The 21,205-nt window shown below is 34.4% G+C and overlaps 1 protein-coding gene across 12 annotated transcripts in view; it reads left to right on the top strand.

Annotated features, from left to right (window-relative positions):
- The first annotated feature begins 5,927 nt into the window (after positions 1-5,927).
- The window catches only part of LOC143231414 (flap endonuclease GEN homolog 1-like), a 55,711-nt gene continuing 40,433 nt past the window's right edge, over positions 5,928-21,205 (top strand). For 4 of the 12 annotated variants that reach the window (XM_076466002.1, XM_076466022.1, XM_076466014.1 and 1 more), the window contains exons 1-3: positions 5,928-6,064; positions 6,934-7,145; positions 8,998-9,165. In XM_076466002.1, coding sequence (XP_076322117.1) covers positions 9,008-9,165 — 158 coding nt within the window. In that variant the 5' untranslated portion in view covers positions 5,928-6,064; positions 6,934-7,145; positions 8,998-9,007. Of the gene's footprint in view, positions 6,065-6,487; positions 7,146-8,980; positions 9,166-21,205 lie in introns of those variants that run through there. The other 8 variants (XM_076466010.1, XM_076465960.1, XM_076465984.1 and 5 more) reach the window with 6 other exon arrangements.

The following is a 21,205-nucleotide window of genomic DNA, read 5'->3' on the forward strand; positions in this document are numbered from 1 at the left end:
ATAAAGAAAATTTAATAAGCAAATCTCGTTAATGCATAGGCATTTAATCATTGACGCAATGATGTAATATTTCCGTAATTACGAAATTTCACGCGTTCCAATTGTTCTTCGAGATTTACTTACGAGCCCTATAGGCCTGGCATGGCCGAGCGCGTAAGGCGTGCGACTCGTAAAACGAGGGTCGCGGGTTCGTGCCCGCGTCGCGCTAAACATGCTCGCCCTCCCAGCCGTGGGGGTGTATAATGTTACGGTCAATCCCACTATTCGTTGGTAAAAGAGTAGCCCAAGAGTTGGCGGTGGGTGGTGATGACTAGCTGCCTTCCCTCTAGTCTTACACTGCTAAATTAGGGACGGCTAGCACAGATAGCCCTCGAGTAGCTTTGTGCGAAATTCCCAAACAAACAAATACAAGCCTTATTTTGATATTATTTCGTAACAAAATGGCAGCTTATCGTTAAAGAAAAATTGACGACGAAACCGGCAGTTTCATGATGATTGGGCTGCGTAATACTGTTTGTTCAACAACAGAAGAACGTGATTTGTCTGCTGTGCCATTCGACAGTAGCAGTAGCGAAGGTATCCAATATAAGGCGTCGTTATAAGTCGAAGTATAAAGATTTCCACAATGTTGTCGGTGATGAACGAACAGCTCGAATTGAATCTCTGTGGCGGTCGCTAAATCACCAGCAGAATGTTTTCTCAAAGCAGTCAGCAGATTTAGGTGCAGCATGTGAAGTCAGTTACGATATTTCGTTAATGATAGCGAAATCTGGCCGACCGTTCACTGATGGTGATTTTGTCAAGCAATGTATGATTATTGCATTGGGAAAGTTGTGTCCGGAAGCAGTTCGCAAGCTACAGACGGTGGCTTTGAATCGTGTGACAGTTCAACGAAGAATTTCACACCTCTCAGCAGAAGTGACAAGGCAGCTTACAAATAAAGCAGCCAACTTTGTCTAATTCTCTTTGGCAGCAGACGAGTCGACTGACATCAGTTCAACAGCACAGCTACCAGCTTTTATTCGTGGTGTGTCGACAGCGTTTGATATCACAGAGTAACTAATCGGCATGGGTTCCATGAAGGGTCAGACAACTGGGTCTGCTCTATTCGTGGAGACAGTACGATTGTGTGGTAGTGTTTCATTGGATTTCACGAAACTGGTAAGTGTGACAACTGATGGAGCACCAGCCATGATCGGAGAAAGTAGCGGACTAGTAGCACTGTTGACGAAGCATCGAGGAAAGCAGAACAGACAGTTGGTGAAGTTGCACTCTATTATTCACCAACAGGACCTGTGCAGTAAAGAACTTGGTTTTCAGACACTGATGGCATTAGTGACGAAAACCATTAATTTAATCAAATTACGAGGGCTCAGTCACCTTCAGTTTCAAAGTCTTCTTGAAGAAATTGTTTCAGACTATGGTGATCTTGTGTATCACTGTGAAGTACGCTGGCTGAGTCGAGGGAAGATGCTCAGAAGATTCTGGGAGTTGATTGATGAGGTGATAGAATTCCTCAGAAGCAATAACAAATACACAGAAGTGATTTACATGACTGATCCAGCATGGCAAGCGGATTTAATTTTTCTGGTCGACATGACACAACACTTGAATGATCTGAATTTGAAGTTGCAAGGCAAAAATCAGCTTGTCTGTCAGCTTGCAAATCGTGTCTCAGCTTTCACATGCTGCACCTAAAACTGCTTTGAGAAAACGCTCTGCTGGTGATTCAGCGACCGCCACAGAAATTCAATTCGAGGTGTTCTTTCATTACCGACAACGTTGTGGAAATTTTTATGCTTTGACTCATAATGACGCTTTATGTTGGATACCTTCGCCATTGCTACTGTCGAATGACACAAAACAAATCACGTTTTTCTGTTGTTGAACAAATAGTATTGCGCAGTCCAATCATCATGAAACTGCCGGTTTTCGTCGTCAACTTTTCTTTTACGATTAGTTGCCATTTTTGTTACGAAATAATATCAAAATAGGGCTCGTAAGTAAATCTCGAAGAACAATTGGAACGCATGAGATTTCGTAATTACGAAAATATTATGTCATTGCGCCGATGCATTAACGAGATTTACTTATTAAATTTTCTTTATTGTTCGACACAAATATGGAACCATCCAGTATCTAATCTAATGCATATTCTTCTATAGTGCTTAATCTTCGCGCAAGCGCGAACTCTAAGCACACGAACTCTCTATGTTTCAATTTCCCGTTTCGTTCTTTTTCATCTTCAGTAGCCAACCCTAAATAGCTTTTTTCTTTTTTTACTGATACATTTATTTATTATACATGTTTGTTTTCTTTATTTACCAACTGGCCTATGTCAGTTACTAAAGCTAAAAAATTTTACATGGAATAATAATAAAATAGGTAATAAAAGATTGAGAAATCTGTTTTACTCTATTTAGTGATGGTAAAATTATAGTTACTGCTAGAATTAGGTAGGCGCTAGGCCTGATGAAACAAAATTATAATAACGGTAACAAGAAATCTCGATTTTGACTCTGCGCCAGTTTTCGACTTTGTGACGCTCTAGTTAACTTAAAGCGGCATATACTCTGGAGATAGAGCGACTGTGCTAGATAACTCTTCATAGCTGGCTTTTGATGAAGTGTAAAGAAGAAATTTCAGATGACTTTTACGGACATCCGAACTAAACCATATATATGTAAAAACGGCTCGTTTGGATTGAGAAAATATTTTACGTAGAGGAGCGAACAACGTTTTGACCTTCTTCGGTCATCGTCAGGTTCACAAAGAAAGAAAGAACTAAACCATACCTACACGAAGCGTGCTTGTGCACTCTTCGATAAAAACAAGAGGCGATACATCGGAAACTATTATAGTTGATTTTTCTATTATTTATTTAGAAAATAGATTATATAATTTAATATAGTGATATAATCCAGTAAAAGTTGTTGTTTTTTTTAATAATAAGAAAATTTGTTTGTTTAGATGATGTTTAAACACAGTAATACAGTGGATTATGTGTTCTTTCCACCACTGTTATCAAAACTTCGTTTCTTGCAAAAATAAACAGAAAAATAATCCTAAACGTTTTTCATCAGTATTATACATTCATAATAAAACAAAAGTCTGTACTTTAGCAAAAATGCTTCATCTTTTTATAATTTGACCTGGCATGGCCAGGTGATTTAGACATTCGACTCATAATCCGAGGGTCGCGGGTTACTAAATGTAAAAGTTATATTTCTGGGAAAAGTACAACAAAACATGAAATTTATATATTTGTTTGAAAGATTTAGAATTTACTCTAACTTGCAAACCATTTTTTACAATTATCTTTCAATTGCAAATGAAAAATTCAGCTTTGATTTTAACATAAACATCACTCGTTTCATTATTGCACATTAGAACATTTTTGCTTAATGACTGATACAGGGGCGTAGATTTTGTACACCCGATGGGAGATGATTTTTGCAACCACTTATGTGGACTGTTCAATTTGCAAATTGGTAATCTCTGATTACGTGAACATGAAATCTGTAAACATGCAGTCACAGAGTAATCTTGTTGCCACGGTACACAACACACAGAACAAACACACAATTTGTAGGCCTGTGATGCAATAAAACAATTCAACAGACCAAACTGTAGGGGGGATGATTGTATGCACCATACCCCCCACCTAAAATGAAGGGGGTGTATCCCCCATCCCCCACAGGATCTACGCCCCTGCATGTGGACGTTTGTCATCTTTTTTCTGGCTCAATAATTACCTGAGGTATACACAAATTAAAAAGAGTCTGATAATTACCTAAGGTATACACAAATTAAAAAGAGTCTGATAATTACCTAAGGTATACACAAATTAAAAAGAGTCTGATAATTACCTGAGGTATACACAAATTAAAAAGAGTCTGAGTGCTCTAGCTTTAATAGATAATCAGTACGACACTGAAACTGTATGTTTGAAAAGCACGTCAGAACGATGTAACATGATATTTCAGTACATATGGCCAAGCGAGTTAAGGCGTGCGACTCGTAATCTGAGGGAAGCGCCAAACATGCTCGCCCTTTCAGCCATGGGGGCATTATAATGTGACGGTCAGTCCCACTATTTGTTGGTAAAAGAGTAGCTCAAGAGTTGGCGGTGGGTGGTGATGACTAGCTGCCTTCCCTCTAGTCTTACACTACTAAATTAGGGATGACTAGCACAGATAGCCTTCGAGTAGCTTTGTGCGAAATTCAAAAAACAAACAAACAATTTCAGTACACCATTCATGTACGTATATAATAGCCAGTGATTGAAATAGCTAATACAGTTCTATTTATTGTACAGAGTTGTTTAAAGTAACAATGTAATTTAACAATAATAACTACTCTTTATGTAGATAGTACAATATTTTACCACAATAAAACATTAATATTTATGTTAATATAAGCTCAACTTCCCACGTAGTTATAACAGAATGATGATTTGTTCATTTTCATCGGATATTTGAAGATCTTATGGGAACAGCCATGCAATTGTTTAAACTATTCGTTATATTTTCTCTCTCTCTCTTGTATGGGTATGTGGATATAGATGTTTACCTACCCAGGAGGGTCAGGTTTGGTTAACTTCTTCCTCCTTCCTTCATATTTTGGTTTTACAATTGTTAAGTGTATTTATATATGATACACGAGGGCCAGAGTAACCCGCACTCACATCAGCAAAAATTTTAGGACTTATATTCGATTCAAAACTAACGTGGGTAAACCACATAAATAATATTAGAACAACAATTTAGCGAAGAACAAGCTATGCTAGGGGTCTAACTGGCAAAAACAGTGGAGCTTCGGCAGACGACATCATAAAAATATATAAAACATACATTCGACCCGTCATTGACTATGCAGCCCCTGCATGGATAAACGTAACCATAAAACAACTTCAAACAAACTACAAACAATACAAAATTCACCACTCACAACAGCTTATAAAGTACTCAGAACTACGTCATTTGAATTCATACATAAATTCCCACACGTGGAAACAATGGCAGATAGACTCCAACATGGTACAATAAACTATTTTGACAAAAATTGGAGAAGAAATGAGCTAGTAAGCGAACTTCGCAGGTACTGTTTACATGATGAGAATAGGCCTAAGCACCTTTCCCCACTGAATATACATTTTCTAAATAAAAAATAGGCCACCTATAAACTAGACTCCACATTAGATTAGGGATTAATTACTGAGCATTGAAAGGGTTTTTATGTAAATGTTGTATAGTTAATACCTAACTAATGAAAGTGCAAATAATTATGGAACTATAAAAGAAATGTTTTATTTGCACCAAGTGTATGTGTAGATTGTTTATTGATATTACCCTGAAAGAAGCCTGAGTGAGTGCGGGTTACTCGGGTTCTTGTGTACCATATATAAATACACTTGATAGTTGTAAAACCAAAATATGAAGGAAGGAGGAAGAGGTTAACCAAATCTGACCCTCCTGGGTAGATAAACATCTATACCCAGATACCCATACAGGAGAGAGAGAGAACTCCCGCTATTCCTCAGTACAGAACAAAAACAGAAAAATGTGATTTCTCTCTTCAACTTTAAAGTTATTTTAACAGTCAAGCATGATACTGAACTTCTTATAAAATAAACATTATTATACATAAATAATACACAACTTTCACTTCATTTAGCCCTATATTTACTGTTTATGGTTTTGAGCCACATTTTTTATTTTGTCGTGTTATAATTGGTATATTCAAACTATTTAATTCTTATGTATATCATATATCTTTTGTAATTACAACTATTGTTTGTTTGTTCTTTATATCTAGATTACAGCTGATGGAATTTTGATGATTTCGAAACATTTAATAAATGTTTCCTATTATCACGGTCTTGTCGTGCTGTGTTATTAAGTTATGTTTTATAAAATGTGATTCGATTACGATCCTGATATGTTTTGTCTAGCTAGTTTTTACGCAGGCGCATTATGATCAAAGTGCAAGGACTTTATAGTTTGCAATCGTGTAAATAAAAAAATTTGTCTGTATGAGTATACCGAAATATAAATGCTAGCAAGTAAGAATATATGTCATAACAAATACATATATTTGTAACGTATAATTAGTTTATTTGTTAATAGTTTGAAATTTTTCATTTAGCATTCTTTGCGTTTGGATTTTATAGACCAAATATGTGAACATTTTCAATTTCAATTATGTTATTTTTATCAAGTACTGGTCACTGTAGTACAAGTAGTGGTATTAGGTACTACTATTAGTAATAATAATACCATAAAATGATTAATATTAAACAGGCCGGTTTGTTACGAAAGCATGTTATGGAGTTGAATTTGTAATTTATTAGTCTACAGTCTAAATAAATGTATACTTGTAAATTAGCACAGATGTGAGATTAAATGCACTGCTCGCTTCATTAACAATATATGTTTTCTTAAATTACAGGAATTAAATAATACATTTAGTAAGAAACAAATTTTTAAGTTCGAGTGAACAGGAGAACCGTCATTTTTAAATAACTTAATAATGCAACATACTTGTACCACCAGATTAAATTTTTTTTTTTTTTATATTTGTTACCTCAAGTTTTAAAACTAAAATACGTTCATAAGTTATTTTGAAGTACTGGACTTTTTCAGTCTAATTAATGACAAAGTAACATATAAAACGTGTAGTGAAAGAGTTGTGTAAATTGTTATCTGCAACATTGACAAATAGTTAAAGAAAGGGACCAGTTATGTTACTTGAAGTTTTCTAAAACAAATATGAATATTTGTATACCTGTAAAAATTAAATGATATTATAAGGTTTAAATATGAGACTAATTGTAAGCATTGAGATTTTAGAAAAAAGTAATTACCAAATTTCAAAGTCAGTAATAAATGCACAGAAAGTGTGTGAGATAAGTTGGATCATTATATATTATAGAAAAGTAGTTGGATGGAAGAAAGTAATAGTGTTATAAGTGGAGTTCAAATGGGTTACCTCAGGACCCAGTGTTCGAACATTTGCTCTTTTTGATTAAAATCAGTGACACAGGAGTGAATAGTCAAGAAGTTACTTAAATTTGTTGATATGATGGTCTTTGGTGTTGCTACGTGGAAGATGCTATTGCTTTAAATAAGGATTTATGTTATTTGGTAAGTTTTGAGAATACATGGTGAATGACCTTTAATTTAAATTATAAGTTTGATGGGAATAACCTTAACACTATTACAGAAAGAAGCTATCTTTGTAACCAATCTCTTTAAGCCATATAAGAATATGCTGTTCCTAGTGAGAGAACAAATACAATTTGAAGTTGTATGTATGAAGTATTGAATTCAAATATTGAGAGGTTATAATTTTATTGTTTAGATTGCTGGTTAGGCAACATTTAGAGCATTGGTTCTCAAAGTTTCAGGCTCACCTACCACTTTTTGTTTAGTTTTAAAATTACAATCCCTGGCATCATTTAAAAAAAATGACAAAATAACAACATCTAGGATATTCAGTTTCTGGACGAAAGTTGCTGGAGTATGAGTGACATCTTGGGTTTAATACCATGCATGTACTGTACTTTAATATCTTTGTACTTATATAACAACTCAAGCCCAAAATAAACCAATACAAAGGAACACCTGTATACCTATATAAATAAATATATCCAACATCTAAACACGCCCTCTATATTCCTACACTCAATTACACAACCACTTTCAAACATGTGGTCAGCTATCGGTCAGTTACCTCTTTCTTCCTCTGTGAACTTGACGATCACCGAAGAAGGTCAAAACATTGTTCGCTCCTCTATTAGTGCCTTCTCTACCCATTCCTGCCATTTTTAAACATCTCTACTGTACTATGCCTTAATACCATATCTATACTCTATTGTACTTTAATGCAATACCTGAACTGTACTGTAATTTAATATCATACTTCTACTGTACTGTACATTAATAATAATATTCTTCATCAGAATGAAGTTTTATTAATTCTCCATTTCTGTACACATTGATAATTATATAGCTTGATTCTTGGTAGGCAGGAAATATTATCTATAGGAAGTCAACTTTTATATTTCCAAATGATGCTTCAACACCAGTGTAACTCTTAAAAAAAAACTTCTATATTTCCAAATGATGCTTCCACACTAGTGTAACTCTTTAAAAAACAACTTCTATATTTCCATGTGATGCTTCCACACCAGTGTAACTCTTTAACAAAACAACTTCTATATTTCTAAATGATTCTTCAACACCAGTGTAACTCTTTAAAAAACAACTTCTATATTTCCATGTGATGCTTCCACGCTAGTGTAACTCTTTAAAAAACAACTTCTCTATTTCCATGTGATGCTTCAACACCAGTGTAACTCTAAAAAAACAACTTCTATATTTCCATGTGATGCTTCAACACTAGTGTAACTTTTTAAAAAAACCTATATTTCTAAATGATGCTTCAACATCAGTGTAACTCTTTAAAATCAACTTCTGTACTTCCATCGATGCTTCAACACCAGTGTAACTCTTTAAAAATCAACTTCTTTACTCCAAATGATGCTTCAACACTAATTACATGTAACTCTTTAAAAATCAACTTTATATTTCCATGTGATGCTTCAACACTACTGTACATTGTGTTTCTACATATGACATTGTTTTTATTAAAGCAGATTATATTCAGTAAATTAGAATATTTTGTGGACTTTTCCCTGTCAGTTACATCTTTATAGCAAATTGCATGGAATCCATAAGTTATATAATATTTATTTAACTGATGTGATCTAAAATCCCTTTTTTACTGTTTATTCCTAACTTGTTTCTAAAATTTTCAAAGTAAATATACATTTTTTATAACAGTATTAATTTTATTAAATCAGGAGTATGATTTTGTAAGTAAAATAAGTTATAACAAACATATTCCAGTATTGTATGAATGAAAGTTATTTATTAAATACAAATGAATGAGGAACTAATTATATTGTTTTTGTAAGCTTTAATATCTTTGCAGAGCTAAAACAATGGGGGTCAACCAGCTGTGGAATGTTTTAAGTCCTGCATGTGAACCATGTCATTTAACAAGTTTACAAGGGAAGACTTTGGCTGTCGACCTGAGTGGCTGGGTTGTTGCCAGCCAGAATCACACCTCATTGGAATATGTGAAAAACCCACATCTCAGGTATAAAGTTTATCTGAAATCACTTACTTACTTGTTATAATACTAGCTATATATTGTTTCTTGATTTCTAGATCTAATGTTAATGTGAAATTTGGAGCTTGTGTCTTTACTTCTAGATGTACATTTAATGTGAAATCTGGATTTTGTATCTTTACTTCTAGATGTAAAGTTAATGTGAAATTTGGATTTTGTTTCTTTACTTCTAGATGTAAAGTTAACATAAAATCTGGATTTTGTTTCTTTACTTGTAGGTATAAAATTAATGTAAAATCTGTATTTTATGTCTATTTCTAGATGTAAAGTTAATATAAAATCTTGACTTTCTTTCTTAACTTCTAGACATAAAGTAAAATCTGGATTTTGTTCCTTTACTTCTAGATGTAAAGATAATTTAAAATCAGGATTTTGTTTTTTACTTCTAAATGTAAAGTTGATGGTAAAATATGGATTTTATGTCTTCTAGATGTAGAGTAAATTTATAATCTGGATATTGTTTCTTTACTTGTAGATGTAAAGTTAATGTGAAATTTGAAGTTTGTCTGTATTTCTAGATGTAAAGTTAATGTAACATCTGGATTTTGTTTCTTTACTTCTGGATGTAAAGTTAATGTAAAATCTTGATTTTGGTTCTTTAGTTCTTGATCTGAAGTTGATGTAAGATCTGGATATTGTTTTTTAGTTGTATATGTAAAGTTAATGTGAAATCTGGAATTTGTTTCTTTATTTTTAAATGTAAAGTTAATGTGAAATCTGAATATTGTTTCTTTACTTGTGGATGTAAAGTTAGTGTAAAATGTTGATTTTGTTTCTTTACTTGTAAATATAAACTTAATGTAAAATCTTTATTTTGTGTCCTTATTTCTAGATGTAAATATAATGTAAAATTTTGATTCCATGTCTTCTAGATGTAAAGTTAATTGAAAATCTGGGTATTGTTTTTTTACTTTATCATGTAAAGTTAACAAAAAATTTGGATTTTGTTTCTCTGGTTCTAGATTAAAGTTAATGATGAAATATGGATTTTGATCAGTTACTTCTGGATGTAACGTTAATATGATATCTGGATTTTGTTTTTTGACTTTTAGATGTAAAGTTAATGTAAAATGTAGATTTCGTGTCTTTACTTCTAGACGTAAAGTTAATGTAAAATCTGTATTTTGTTAATTTATTTTTAGATGTAAACTTAATTGTAAGTCTGGAATTTGGTTCTCTGCTTCTTGATGTAAATGTAATGTAAAATCTGGATTTTGTTTCTTTACTTCTAGTCATGAAATTAATATAAACTCTGCCTTTTGTTTCTTCACATCTGTTTGTAAAGTTAATGTAAAATCTGGAATTTGTTTCTTTTCTTCTAGATGTAAAGTTAATATGAAATCTGGATTTTGCTTCTTTTCTTCCAGATGTAAAGTTAATGTAAAATCTGGATTTTGTTTCTTTTCTTCTAGATGTAAAGTTAATGTGAAATCTAGATTTTGTTTTTTTTCTTCTAGATGTAAAGTTAATGTCAAATCTGGATTTTGTTTCTTTACTTCTGGGTGTAAAGCTAATGTAAAATCTGGATTTTTTTTCAACTTGTAGATGTAAAGTTGATGTAAGATTGGGATTGTGTTTTCTTAATTTTAGATGTAAAGTTAATGTTAAATCTGGATTTTGTTTCTTAACTTCCCTTTGTAAAGTTACTGTAAAATCTGGATTTTGTTTCTCTAGTTCTAGATGTAAAGTTAATGTAAAATATGGATTTTTTTTCTTTACTTCTTGATCTAAAGTTAAAGTCAAATTTTGTTTCTGTTTCTTAACTGCTAGATGTAAAGTTAATTTAAAATGTGGATTTCTTTTTTTTTACTTGAAGATGAAAAGTTATTGTAAAATGTGGATTTTGTTTCTCTACTTGAAGGTGTATAGTTAATGTGAAATCTGAATATTGTTTCTTTACTTGTGGATGTAAAATTAATGTAAAATATGGATTTTCTTTCTTTTACTTCTAGATGTAAAGTTAATGTGAAACTAAAACCTTGTTCTTATTTACTCCCCTACAAACTGTGCATCAGTTGTGAAATGTTGCTCCTGCTCTTATGCTAATAACCGTATTTTTTATTTGGAATGTATATATATGTTATATGTACACACACACACATATATATGTATGGATATCAGATGAAATCTGTTTCTTGCTTGAGTTAGGATTAGTTATGTGTGTGTTTGTATATATACACACAAACGTAGATACCTGTGTGCAAGTTTTGTGAAATCTTGTTCCTACATTCAATTCAAGAAGATGTAGTTCTTTCTTTCCTTAATATCCAATTTTTATTTTTGGGGAAAAATGTTCTTAATTGTCTTTGTTCCACTTATATATCTATTATAAAACTTGTATTCTTTTAATCATTCATGGTGTTCAAAATACCCACTTGTAGAAAAAAGTATAAATGTAAAAACAGCTGGTATGGGTAGAGAAAGCACTATGTAGAGGGGCGAACAATGTTTTGACCTTCTGTCATGGTGAGGTTCACACAGAAAGAAAGAGGGGTCATTCTATGTCAAATCATCCAGGGGACTGCAGGTGACCCCCACAGAATGCCTTGAAAAATTCACATGTGCTCATCTACCCATATAATGAAAAATTACCAAATATTAGATTAATATTTCTAATAGTTTCTGATTTACAGCCCTGTAAAATTTAATTACCTTTGTTTTATTTTTGGCGACTTCATTTTCGGTCAGCTTTGGCTGCTTAAAACTGCAAAAGTAATGGTGGTAGAAGGCTGAAATTTGCTACACTGTCTTAATTAATCTCACAGAATTCAAAAATGGTCTCAAACCAAGTTTATCTCTCTTAGGATTTTCATAGCGAGGCTGTAACATCACCTAAAAACTCAAAATTGTAAAAAAACATTGGTTTATGTAAAGAGCCACAGCTCTAAGGCTTAATATGATACAAAGCTGAATTTTGTTTACAAATTTCCCATAACATATCAGTTGATAAATCAGCAATTGTTGTAATTAAAAGTCTATTAAATTTCCTGTAAAATAATTTAGTTGCATGCAACTTTTTATGATTTAGCTAAAAATAGACCTACTTCAGGCCACAGTTTGACCATGTCACCAGTTATTCAGCCTTTTCAGATTTTTACCACATATTCTTACACCTCTGAATATGATCTACAAAAAAAATTAGGATGACGTTCAACCTATGTTTTGAGTTATTTTATTTTAAATTATCCTCTGACCATACGTTATTTACTTGAAAAAAAAAACCTTCAATTCAGGTGTGTTACTGTGTGCAAATATATTCATACAATTTTGAAAAATACCTGTCAGTATTTTATAAATCCCACTGAAATATTCTAACCAGCCTTTCACAATGTTAAATAATGAAGTTGTAAGAAACAAGAAAGAATTAATTCATTTCTGAACAAGTTTATTGACATAACTAGTTAGATCACATGGCAATGCAAATATATTGTGTATGCATTACAGTTATGCAGATATGGCTGAGTTTAAGATTCATAATATAATAATTATGAGAAAGATTATAGTCACACCAAACTGCAATAATCATGACAATGAAATGTTTCAAAAAACTGCTTTGGCGATAAATTAGCCTTAACAACATCAAATAAACATTGTTTTGTTCAGACAGCTTGAATAAATATCTGAACTTCGAGTTTGATTATGCTGAAATCTCTGACTTAGAACATAGTGGTGAGCACTACTGCCTTGCATGGTAGGTGCACTTATCAGACAAAGAATATGTTGGAAAGGAATCCAGCTTTCATCTTTATGTAACCTTGCAGGCCATGAGAACAGTTTGTTTTTTGATTTCTTCATAAATGACACCAACACATTGGAATGTTCATCTGATCTATGTGTTATGTTTCCCACATACCGTTCATGTTCGTATATACATGCCACATATTTCACTAGCTGATAATTGTCATTGTTATCATTCGACCCTATTTGAGCTTCTGCAGCATCACTTTCACTGCTACTACCAACAGTTACAACTGTGTACACATCATCACCTTCTCATACACAATTTGTTGGTAGAGTGGGGAATAAAACTATGATGTGACCTCATACCTGCCACAGTTTTGCATTTTTCAAAGTGCTCAAGTAGATCAAACTTTACACAATTCTGCAGGACTGATTACTGATTGACAAAAAAAAACTGAATGCCCTGAATGTGGTCCTTTGCCCAATGGTACATATCAGAGACACTTAAAATTTGATAATTTATTATTTTTCACAACCTTGATGTTTTTGAAGATCATGTTCAGAGATGTAAGAATATATGGTAAAGGCTGATTAGAATATTTCAATGGGATTCATAAATTATTTCAAAGTTGTATGGATATATTTGTTCACAGTAACACACCTGAATTGAAGGTTTTTTTTCAAGTAAACAACGTATGGTCAGAGGATAATTTAAAATAATATAACTCAAAACATAGGTTGAACGTCATCCTAATTTTTTTTGTAGATCATATTCAGAGGTGTAAGAATATGTGGTAAAAATCTGAAAAGGCTGAATAACTGGTGACATGGTCAAACTGTGGCCTGAAGTAGGTCTATTTTTAGCTAAATCATAAAAAGTTGCATGCAACTAAATTTTTTTACAGGAAATTTAATAGACTTTTAATTACAACAATTGCTGATTTATCAACTGATATGTTATGGGAAATTTGAAAACAAAATTCAGCTTTGTATCATATTAAGCCTTAGAGCTGTGGCTCTTTACATAAACCAATGTTTTTTCACAATTTTGAGTTTTTAGGTGATGTTACAGCCTCGCTATGAAAATCCTAAGAGAGATAAACTTGGTTTGAGACCATTTTTGAATTCTGTGAGATTAATTCAGTCAGTGTAGCAAATTTCAGCCTTCTACCACCATTACTTTTGCAGCTTTAAGCAGCCAAAGTGTCCCAAAAATGAATTCGCCACAAATAAACAAATATTACTTAAATTTTACAGGGCTGTAAATCAGAAACTATTAGAGATATTGATCTGATATTTGGCAATTTTTCATTATATGGATAGATGAGCACATGTGAATTTTTCAAGGCATTCTGAGGGGGTCACCTGGAAAATTTTCCAAAATCTGGATGATTTGATATGGAATGACCCAGAGGTGACTGACTGATAGCTGACTGATCACATATTTGAAGGCAGTTGTGTAATTGAGTGTGGGAATGTAGAGAGCATGCTTAGATGTTTGATTATAGTTATTAATATAGGTATAAAGGTGTTTATGTTTGTTTCTTTATTTAGTATTTGGGTGTTCTCTATGGTTATGTTGTGTTTATTTCACTTGCAGTGTTAGAAAATGTGTGAAGGTGGCTTTTTATGTTCTTTGAATCTGGTTTCCATTTTTTTTACTTGTTTCTCCAATATAGAAGTCATAGCAGTTGTCACATTGTATTTTATAAATAATGTTGGTGTGATGTTTGTCAGTGTAGTTTTTACATAGTATAGACCTCAGTTTTGTGCCTGGTTTTGAATAAATTTGGTATTAACTGGAATGTCATATTTTGTTACTAGTTTTTGCCAAATGTTGGCTATTTTTCTGCTGATGTCAGGAATATATGGTATGCAGCAGAATATGGTTTTATGAATTTTTCATTCGTTAGATATATTTACTTTTGTTGGTTGATTTTGCTTTATGTCTAGGTGTGTGTGAATAATGTTTTCTATGGTTTGTGGAGGAAACTTATTGATGTTGTTACGTTTGTTGAACATGAAAGTTGTCTTCATCGTGGTGAATTTTATGAGGGTTGCTAATTGGTTTCTGGTAATGTCTATTGATAAGTTAGGGTCTCAGATACAGAGTTCACAGGCTATCTTACAGGCTTCTGTGGGTGGAAATTTTTTAAAGAGGAATATGACATCAAAACTGGCCATTAAGGCTTTATGAGTAAGTTGATTAAGGTTAGATTTGATATTAAGAGTCTTTGATGAATGAGTTGGCTGATGTTACGTATTTGGAGAATGCCCATGCTATATATTTACCAAGATTGTAATTAAACATAGTGCTTTTTCTACCCATACCAGCCATTTTTACATATATATTTTTTTTAATCATTGTTTCAGTTGATATTGAATATAATGCCTGGTTTTTGTTAGTTTTGATCCAGTTGTGAACAGTACTGGGCTTAAACTGAAAATAAGGCTCAACTAAATTATAGTGGAAGAGGTATGTAATTCTGATGTGGTTTTTACCTTTTATCACACAATTAGCTATTCAAGTCCTGTGCTGTATTCTGTATGTGAACATTTTAATTTAAATGCCACAAGCCTTGTGGTTTCTCAGTTGGAATCAAATGATTCCAACATGTCTTGCATGCAAACCATCATGCGCCACTTCTCCACCAATAGGAACGTCACATGTGATACCCTGAATGCACCTCTTCTGATCTATCGCTTTGAAGTTTGGTAAAAGATGTAAGCACTATAGGAAGGGTAGGAAGTATTTCTTCAAAATACATTTTCAGCACAGGAAAATTATAACTTCTGTTATGATCCTTCCCTCTCCTCACAACTTAGCTAGAATCCACACTGAATAGAAGGCAGAACCTGTACAAGAGAATGACAGAAGAAACCCCAGGATGTTCTTACAAATAAGAGAAATTGAGATCCAAAAATCTGGTGGGACCAGGAGGAATCAAGAACCATTCTTACTGCTGAACATGGTGGTATCTTAGTCAATCTGGTAGCAAAAGGATGTCAATATATTAAAAACCAACTTCCCCAACAGTGAGATTTGAATGGAATCATCCAAAAGCAATGCTATCCTTAATATATAACACAGTGAGAGATAGCAAAAAGAACAGAACAGGAACAATCTCCCCCCTTTACTTCCTCTGTGACCCATAATACAAGAATATGATGGACAAAATAAAAACAACCAAAAAATAACCATGTGTGAGGAGTTATGTTACTTGATTCTACTCTAAATCCAGCAGCCAGCCATGAGGTACTGACATAATATGTGGTTAGGATGAGAGCTCCAAATCAAATAGTGAACTGCAGTTTGATGTCTCTGTTTTGTGGTTGTGTAACACATATCTTACCATCTAAATCTGCAGAACATCACTGGCCTATTGTGCACTGAATGGTAATAGTAAACTTTGTGAAACCCATTCTGGAGAGGTCTTCCATGGTTGACCACACCAGAAGTTTGTAATAATAATTAAAAAGTAAATGAATACCACCTCATAACTTGCTATACATTTCAGCACATTCCAAAAATTCAACATTGATATAAAGCACTGTCAGAATCTTCTTTATGAAGTTAACGTTTGTAATAGTAGACTTTAGGTGTTGCTCAACACATTCAATGTCCCGAAGGGCCATTGACATTAAAAATTTCAGTGTGATAGCTTCAATGTGGAGCACTACACTCATAATAGGTTATTTACAGTGGATCATATTTATAGAAGCAGTTTGTTTTTCTTTTATTTGACATCCATCTTGGAAACCAATAAAGTGTCCAAGATTTGAAGTCAAGCTTGAACTAACCGGAGCATCATCTTAGTATCATTGAAGTTTGGATTATACCCTTTGTGGTTCACATATTTATCATATCATTGTAAAACTAAATGTGTTTTGTAAGTTCTCTCTTTTCTTTCCTCTCAATTTAGATTCTTGTACATGGTGAGGAAATGTCCCAGAGAAGGTTCTGTACTTTCAGTTTACCTCTTTTGGGATCTAAAGATCCACCTGCATGTTTGCCATGCGTGATGACTTGTGAAGGGGAGGAGAGGATCCTGGTGGTTGAGGGGTACAACTCCAACACATTACTTTGGCCTTGAATTCCTGTAGATGGGCAGTCTTGGGGTGGCTCCCCAAGATCAATTGGCTAGTCCATTTTGGCCAGGGTCAACTGAGTGCCAGTGTAGGAGGTCCTCAACAGGTGGAGTGGACATTGTCTGATACTGGTGTTTGGGTATAGTGCTCACAAAACCCTGGCATTGTTGCAGTGACCTTATATGGCACTGTAGTGCATTCCCTCATAGAGCTTCATGGTGGGTGGGTTCAGTGGGCACCAAAATACATTTTTTTTAAATTATGGATGCCCCTCAAATGAAAAAATAAACAAGTATGACAGCATAGAAAAAATTCAACTACTGGCAAACAACCTTGCATTGAGGACACTGTAAGATGAAACTTTCAACTTGAATCTGTTCTGTGATTTTTGATTATACATTCTTAAACTGAAAAACCCTTAGGGCAGATGTGACCATTTGTTTTTTCAGAATGGCTTGCTGTTCATCTAAATCAGTAAAAACAATTATGGTCTTAGGACATTTTAGTAAAAACAGCTTCATCACACATTCCAAACCCTTCTTGAAGTCAAACCCCATTGGGGATAATTCTGGGTGTCTCAAGACAGTTCATAATATTCATTAAGGTTACTCCTCATTCTACTTTGAATTCTTCCAGAGGAGTTATAGTTGAGAGGGATTTAAAGACCATTCCAGAGTCAGAGATTCTCGCAGGTTTTACCAGCCAATGTATTACAGCCGTGTGTCGAATTTGTACTCGTAGAGATGGGATTATGGAGCTGACAAATGTTCTGATATTAACATTTACAATATCATGTTCTCCCACCACAATCAAGGCAGGATATCTGAATTGTAAGATACGGCCTTATATTCCTGTTGGATGTTTTTATTGTCAAAGATATGGTCACTCGAAATATTCTTGCCGTGGTTCCTTAACATGTGCCCATTGTGCTGGTAAAGACCATGATGCTTGTGAATGCCAACTAGAACTGCATTTTGTTAACTGTAGTGGTCCACATCCTTCCTATTTTACTTCTTGCCCAAAATGGGTGGAAGAGAAAGAAGTGCAACGGCTAAAAACAGTTTATAATATTACTTATGCAGAGGCTCGGAAATTACTATCCCAATTCCATCTCGGACTTATGCTGCTGTGTTTCACTACTACAGTAGGAATCCAAACAGACCTTTCCATGCTTCTTACAGAATCCTTAACAGCGCATCTTAATCTAGTAGCCTCCAAAATCAACAAAGTCAACAAATCAGTATCTACTTCTATCTCTGTACCTACCACATCATCCAGTCATTGCCCAACGCCACCTTGTTCAAGCCCAGGTGTTTTCATGGGGTCTTCCTCTTTTAACACTCCAAAAATTAAACCCATTCATTCATGTCCTCAATCACTGGAATGTATGTGTACAAACTCTGACCTGCCTACTCGATCCAGAGAGTGACTGGCCCACATACAATAAAAAAAGAAAGCACGGTCGCAAGCAGAAGGTCTTCATGCCATATTCTCCTCCATAATAAAGAGAAATGGCCATGCTAATCCAATAGAACTGTTGAGGTTTTTGATCAAATGTGAATGACATCAAGGATTTGATTTTTATCATCCCAAATGTCTTTTTTTACAGGAAACATTTTTAAAACCTACTAACACATTCAAAATTCAATAATTCTTCTTATACCAAAATGACAGGTCATGTAAAGGACAAGGACATGAGGGAGTAGCACTGCTGGTTGATCAACATGTGCCCACTCGGTCCTTGCCATTAAATATGCCATTGGAGGCTGTAGCCATCCATATCTCCTTGGGTCATACCACCCCTGGAAAAAAATGATCATCCCTTGATGATGCCCTCATTGAGCAACTGCCAACTCTCTTTTTAATTTTGGGTGATCTTAATGGACATAACCCCTCTCGGGTGGTTCTAGTATTGATGTGAGGGATCGTGCTGTAGAGCATATGCTCTTGAATCACAACCTGTCTCTCTTCAATACTGGCTCTTATTTTCATGCATCCAGTCAGTCATTTACTGCTATAGATCTTTCTATGTGCTACCCTTCACTTTTCACTTGCTTTTCATGGGAAGTTGATATAAATCCATGGGGTAACAATCATTTTCCTATCATATTAAGAGAGATTGGCCATGGTGAGAGCCACCTGACCTGTGTGCCTCAGTGGAAGTTGGACCATGCCAAATTGGCCCTCTTTCACTGCCCTTTTGGAACTTGATCCTGCCATCTTAGATAAATCATCAACAGATAATCATGTAGCAGCAGTAACTAACTGTATTGTTCAAGAAGCTGCTCAGTGCATCCCAAAACCTTGACATCTTTCCCATGGTATCCCTACCCTTGGTGTAATTTTGCTTGTTCTATAACACGAAGAGCTCAGAAACATGTTTGGGATAAGTTTCGTAGATATCCCATGCTTACAAACCTCATTGCATTTCAGCAAGCCTGTGCACAGACTCGGTGAGTTTGACATCAAAGCCAGAAGGAATCTTGGATTAAATTTACCTCCAACATTTCTTCAACCACTAGTTCAAAAGTCATATGGGACAAGATCCAGAGGATGAGTGAATGGTATACTTTTGTCCACTCTCTATCTTAATATTCAATGGCTATGAAGTTGCTGATGCTCAGAACATTGCCAATACTTTTGGTGAATGTTTCTCTCATGTATCTAGCTCTTCAAACTCATTCCTTTCATTCTTAGGTATTAAAACACGAGTTGAACATCTGTCTCTTTCCTTTTCCACTGATCATCCTTGTGATTACAATTGCCCTCTTACACTGGTGGAACTCAAACTTGCACTTTATCAGTCTGGCAATACATCAGTTGGACCTGATGTTATACATTATGAGATGTTATGCCACCTTTCTCCTGTCTCTCTTACTATTCTCCTAGCTGTCTTTATCCAGATATGACAGGAAAATGTCTTTCCTGATGCTTGATACCAAGCTATCATACTCCCTATTATTTAATCTGGGAAAGATCCAAAGATTCCTTCAAATTACTGTGCCATTGCTTTGACAAGTTGTCTCAGTAAGACCTTAGAGAGTATGATTAATGCTCATCTTGTTTGGTTCCTTGAATCAAACAACCTTCTCTCACCCACTTCGTGTGGGTTCTGAAGACAATGCTCCATGATAGACCACTTAATTTGCCTTGAAACATCAGTTAGAGAAGCCTTTTTTGAAGCAACAACATCTTGTTTCTTTTTTATTATTTACAGAAAGCTTGTGACACAACATGGCATCTTGCAAGACATTTACTCATGTGGATTGCATGGCAATTTGCCATTCTTTATTAAGCATATTTTAATGAACTGCTAATTCCAGGTCCGTGTGGGCTCAACACTTTCTCTCAGGGCTGTATTCTGAGTGTCACACTTTTCATTATAAAGATTAATGCCATCAGTGAACAGCAACCTCCTACAGTTGCAAATAGACTTTTCATTGATGACTTTCATATCTCATGTCAGTCATCAAACATGAGGTTTATTGAGTGGCATCTACAAACTGCAATCAGTCATATACTTAGGTGGACCACAGAAAATGGCTTTTAATTTTACGAAAATACTGGATCCTATCCGTCATCAGGAACTTCAGCTTTGCACTGGGGCCTTTCATACTTCTCCAGTTCAAAGTTTGTATGTGGAGTCCCATGAATCCCCTCTGTATATTTACTGTTTGCAACTGTCTCTTATGCATGCTTCCAAACTTTGCTCTTTACCACAGCATCCTACTTGGGGTTGTGAGTTCCATCCTCAGTGGGCCACACTTTTTCATAATAGAAAATCTGCCATTGTTACCTTTAGCCTTCCTATTCAGGCACAATAAGAAATATTGGATATATCTCTGAATAGCATAGCAGTATCAACAGTTTGGCCTCTTCCATCATGGCTAATTAATATCCCCAACTGTAACCTATTTTTGAGTCATCTAAGGAAGGCCGGTATTTCCAATTGGAAATATTGCTCTTTATTTGCTGAACAACTGTCAAACAATCCATCCATTCCCATATATATGGATGGTTCAAAACCAGGTGACTGTAGGTTTTGTCATGGTTTGTTACAGTTCAATTGTAGCACACAATATTCTCTCTACAGTTTCTGTGTTCACTGCTGAATTGTATGCCATTTCTCTTGCCCTGAATCATATTGAAACTATGCAATATATGAATTGTACAATCTATACTGATTCACTCAGCTGTCTATTGGCCCTGACACTGTTACATGTTTGCTACCATCCTA

Source organism: Tachypleus tridentatus, chromosome 1, assembly GCF_004210375.1.
Source record: "Tachypleus tridentatus isolate NWPU-2018 chromosome 1, ASM421037v1, whole genome shotgun sequence".
NCBI classification, from domain to species: Eukaryota; Metazoa; Arthropoda; class Merostomata; order Xiphosura; family Limulidae; genus Tachypleus; species Tachypleus tridentatus.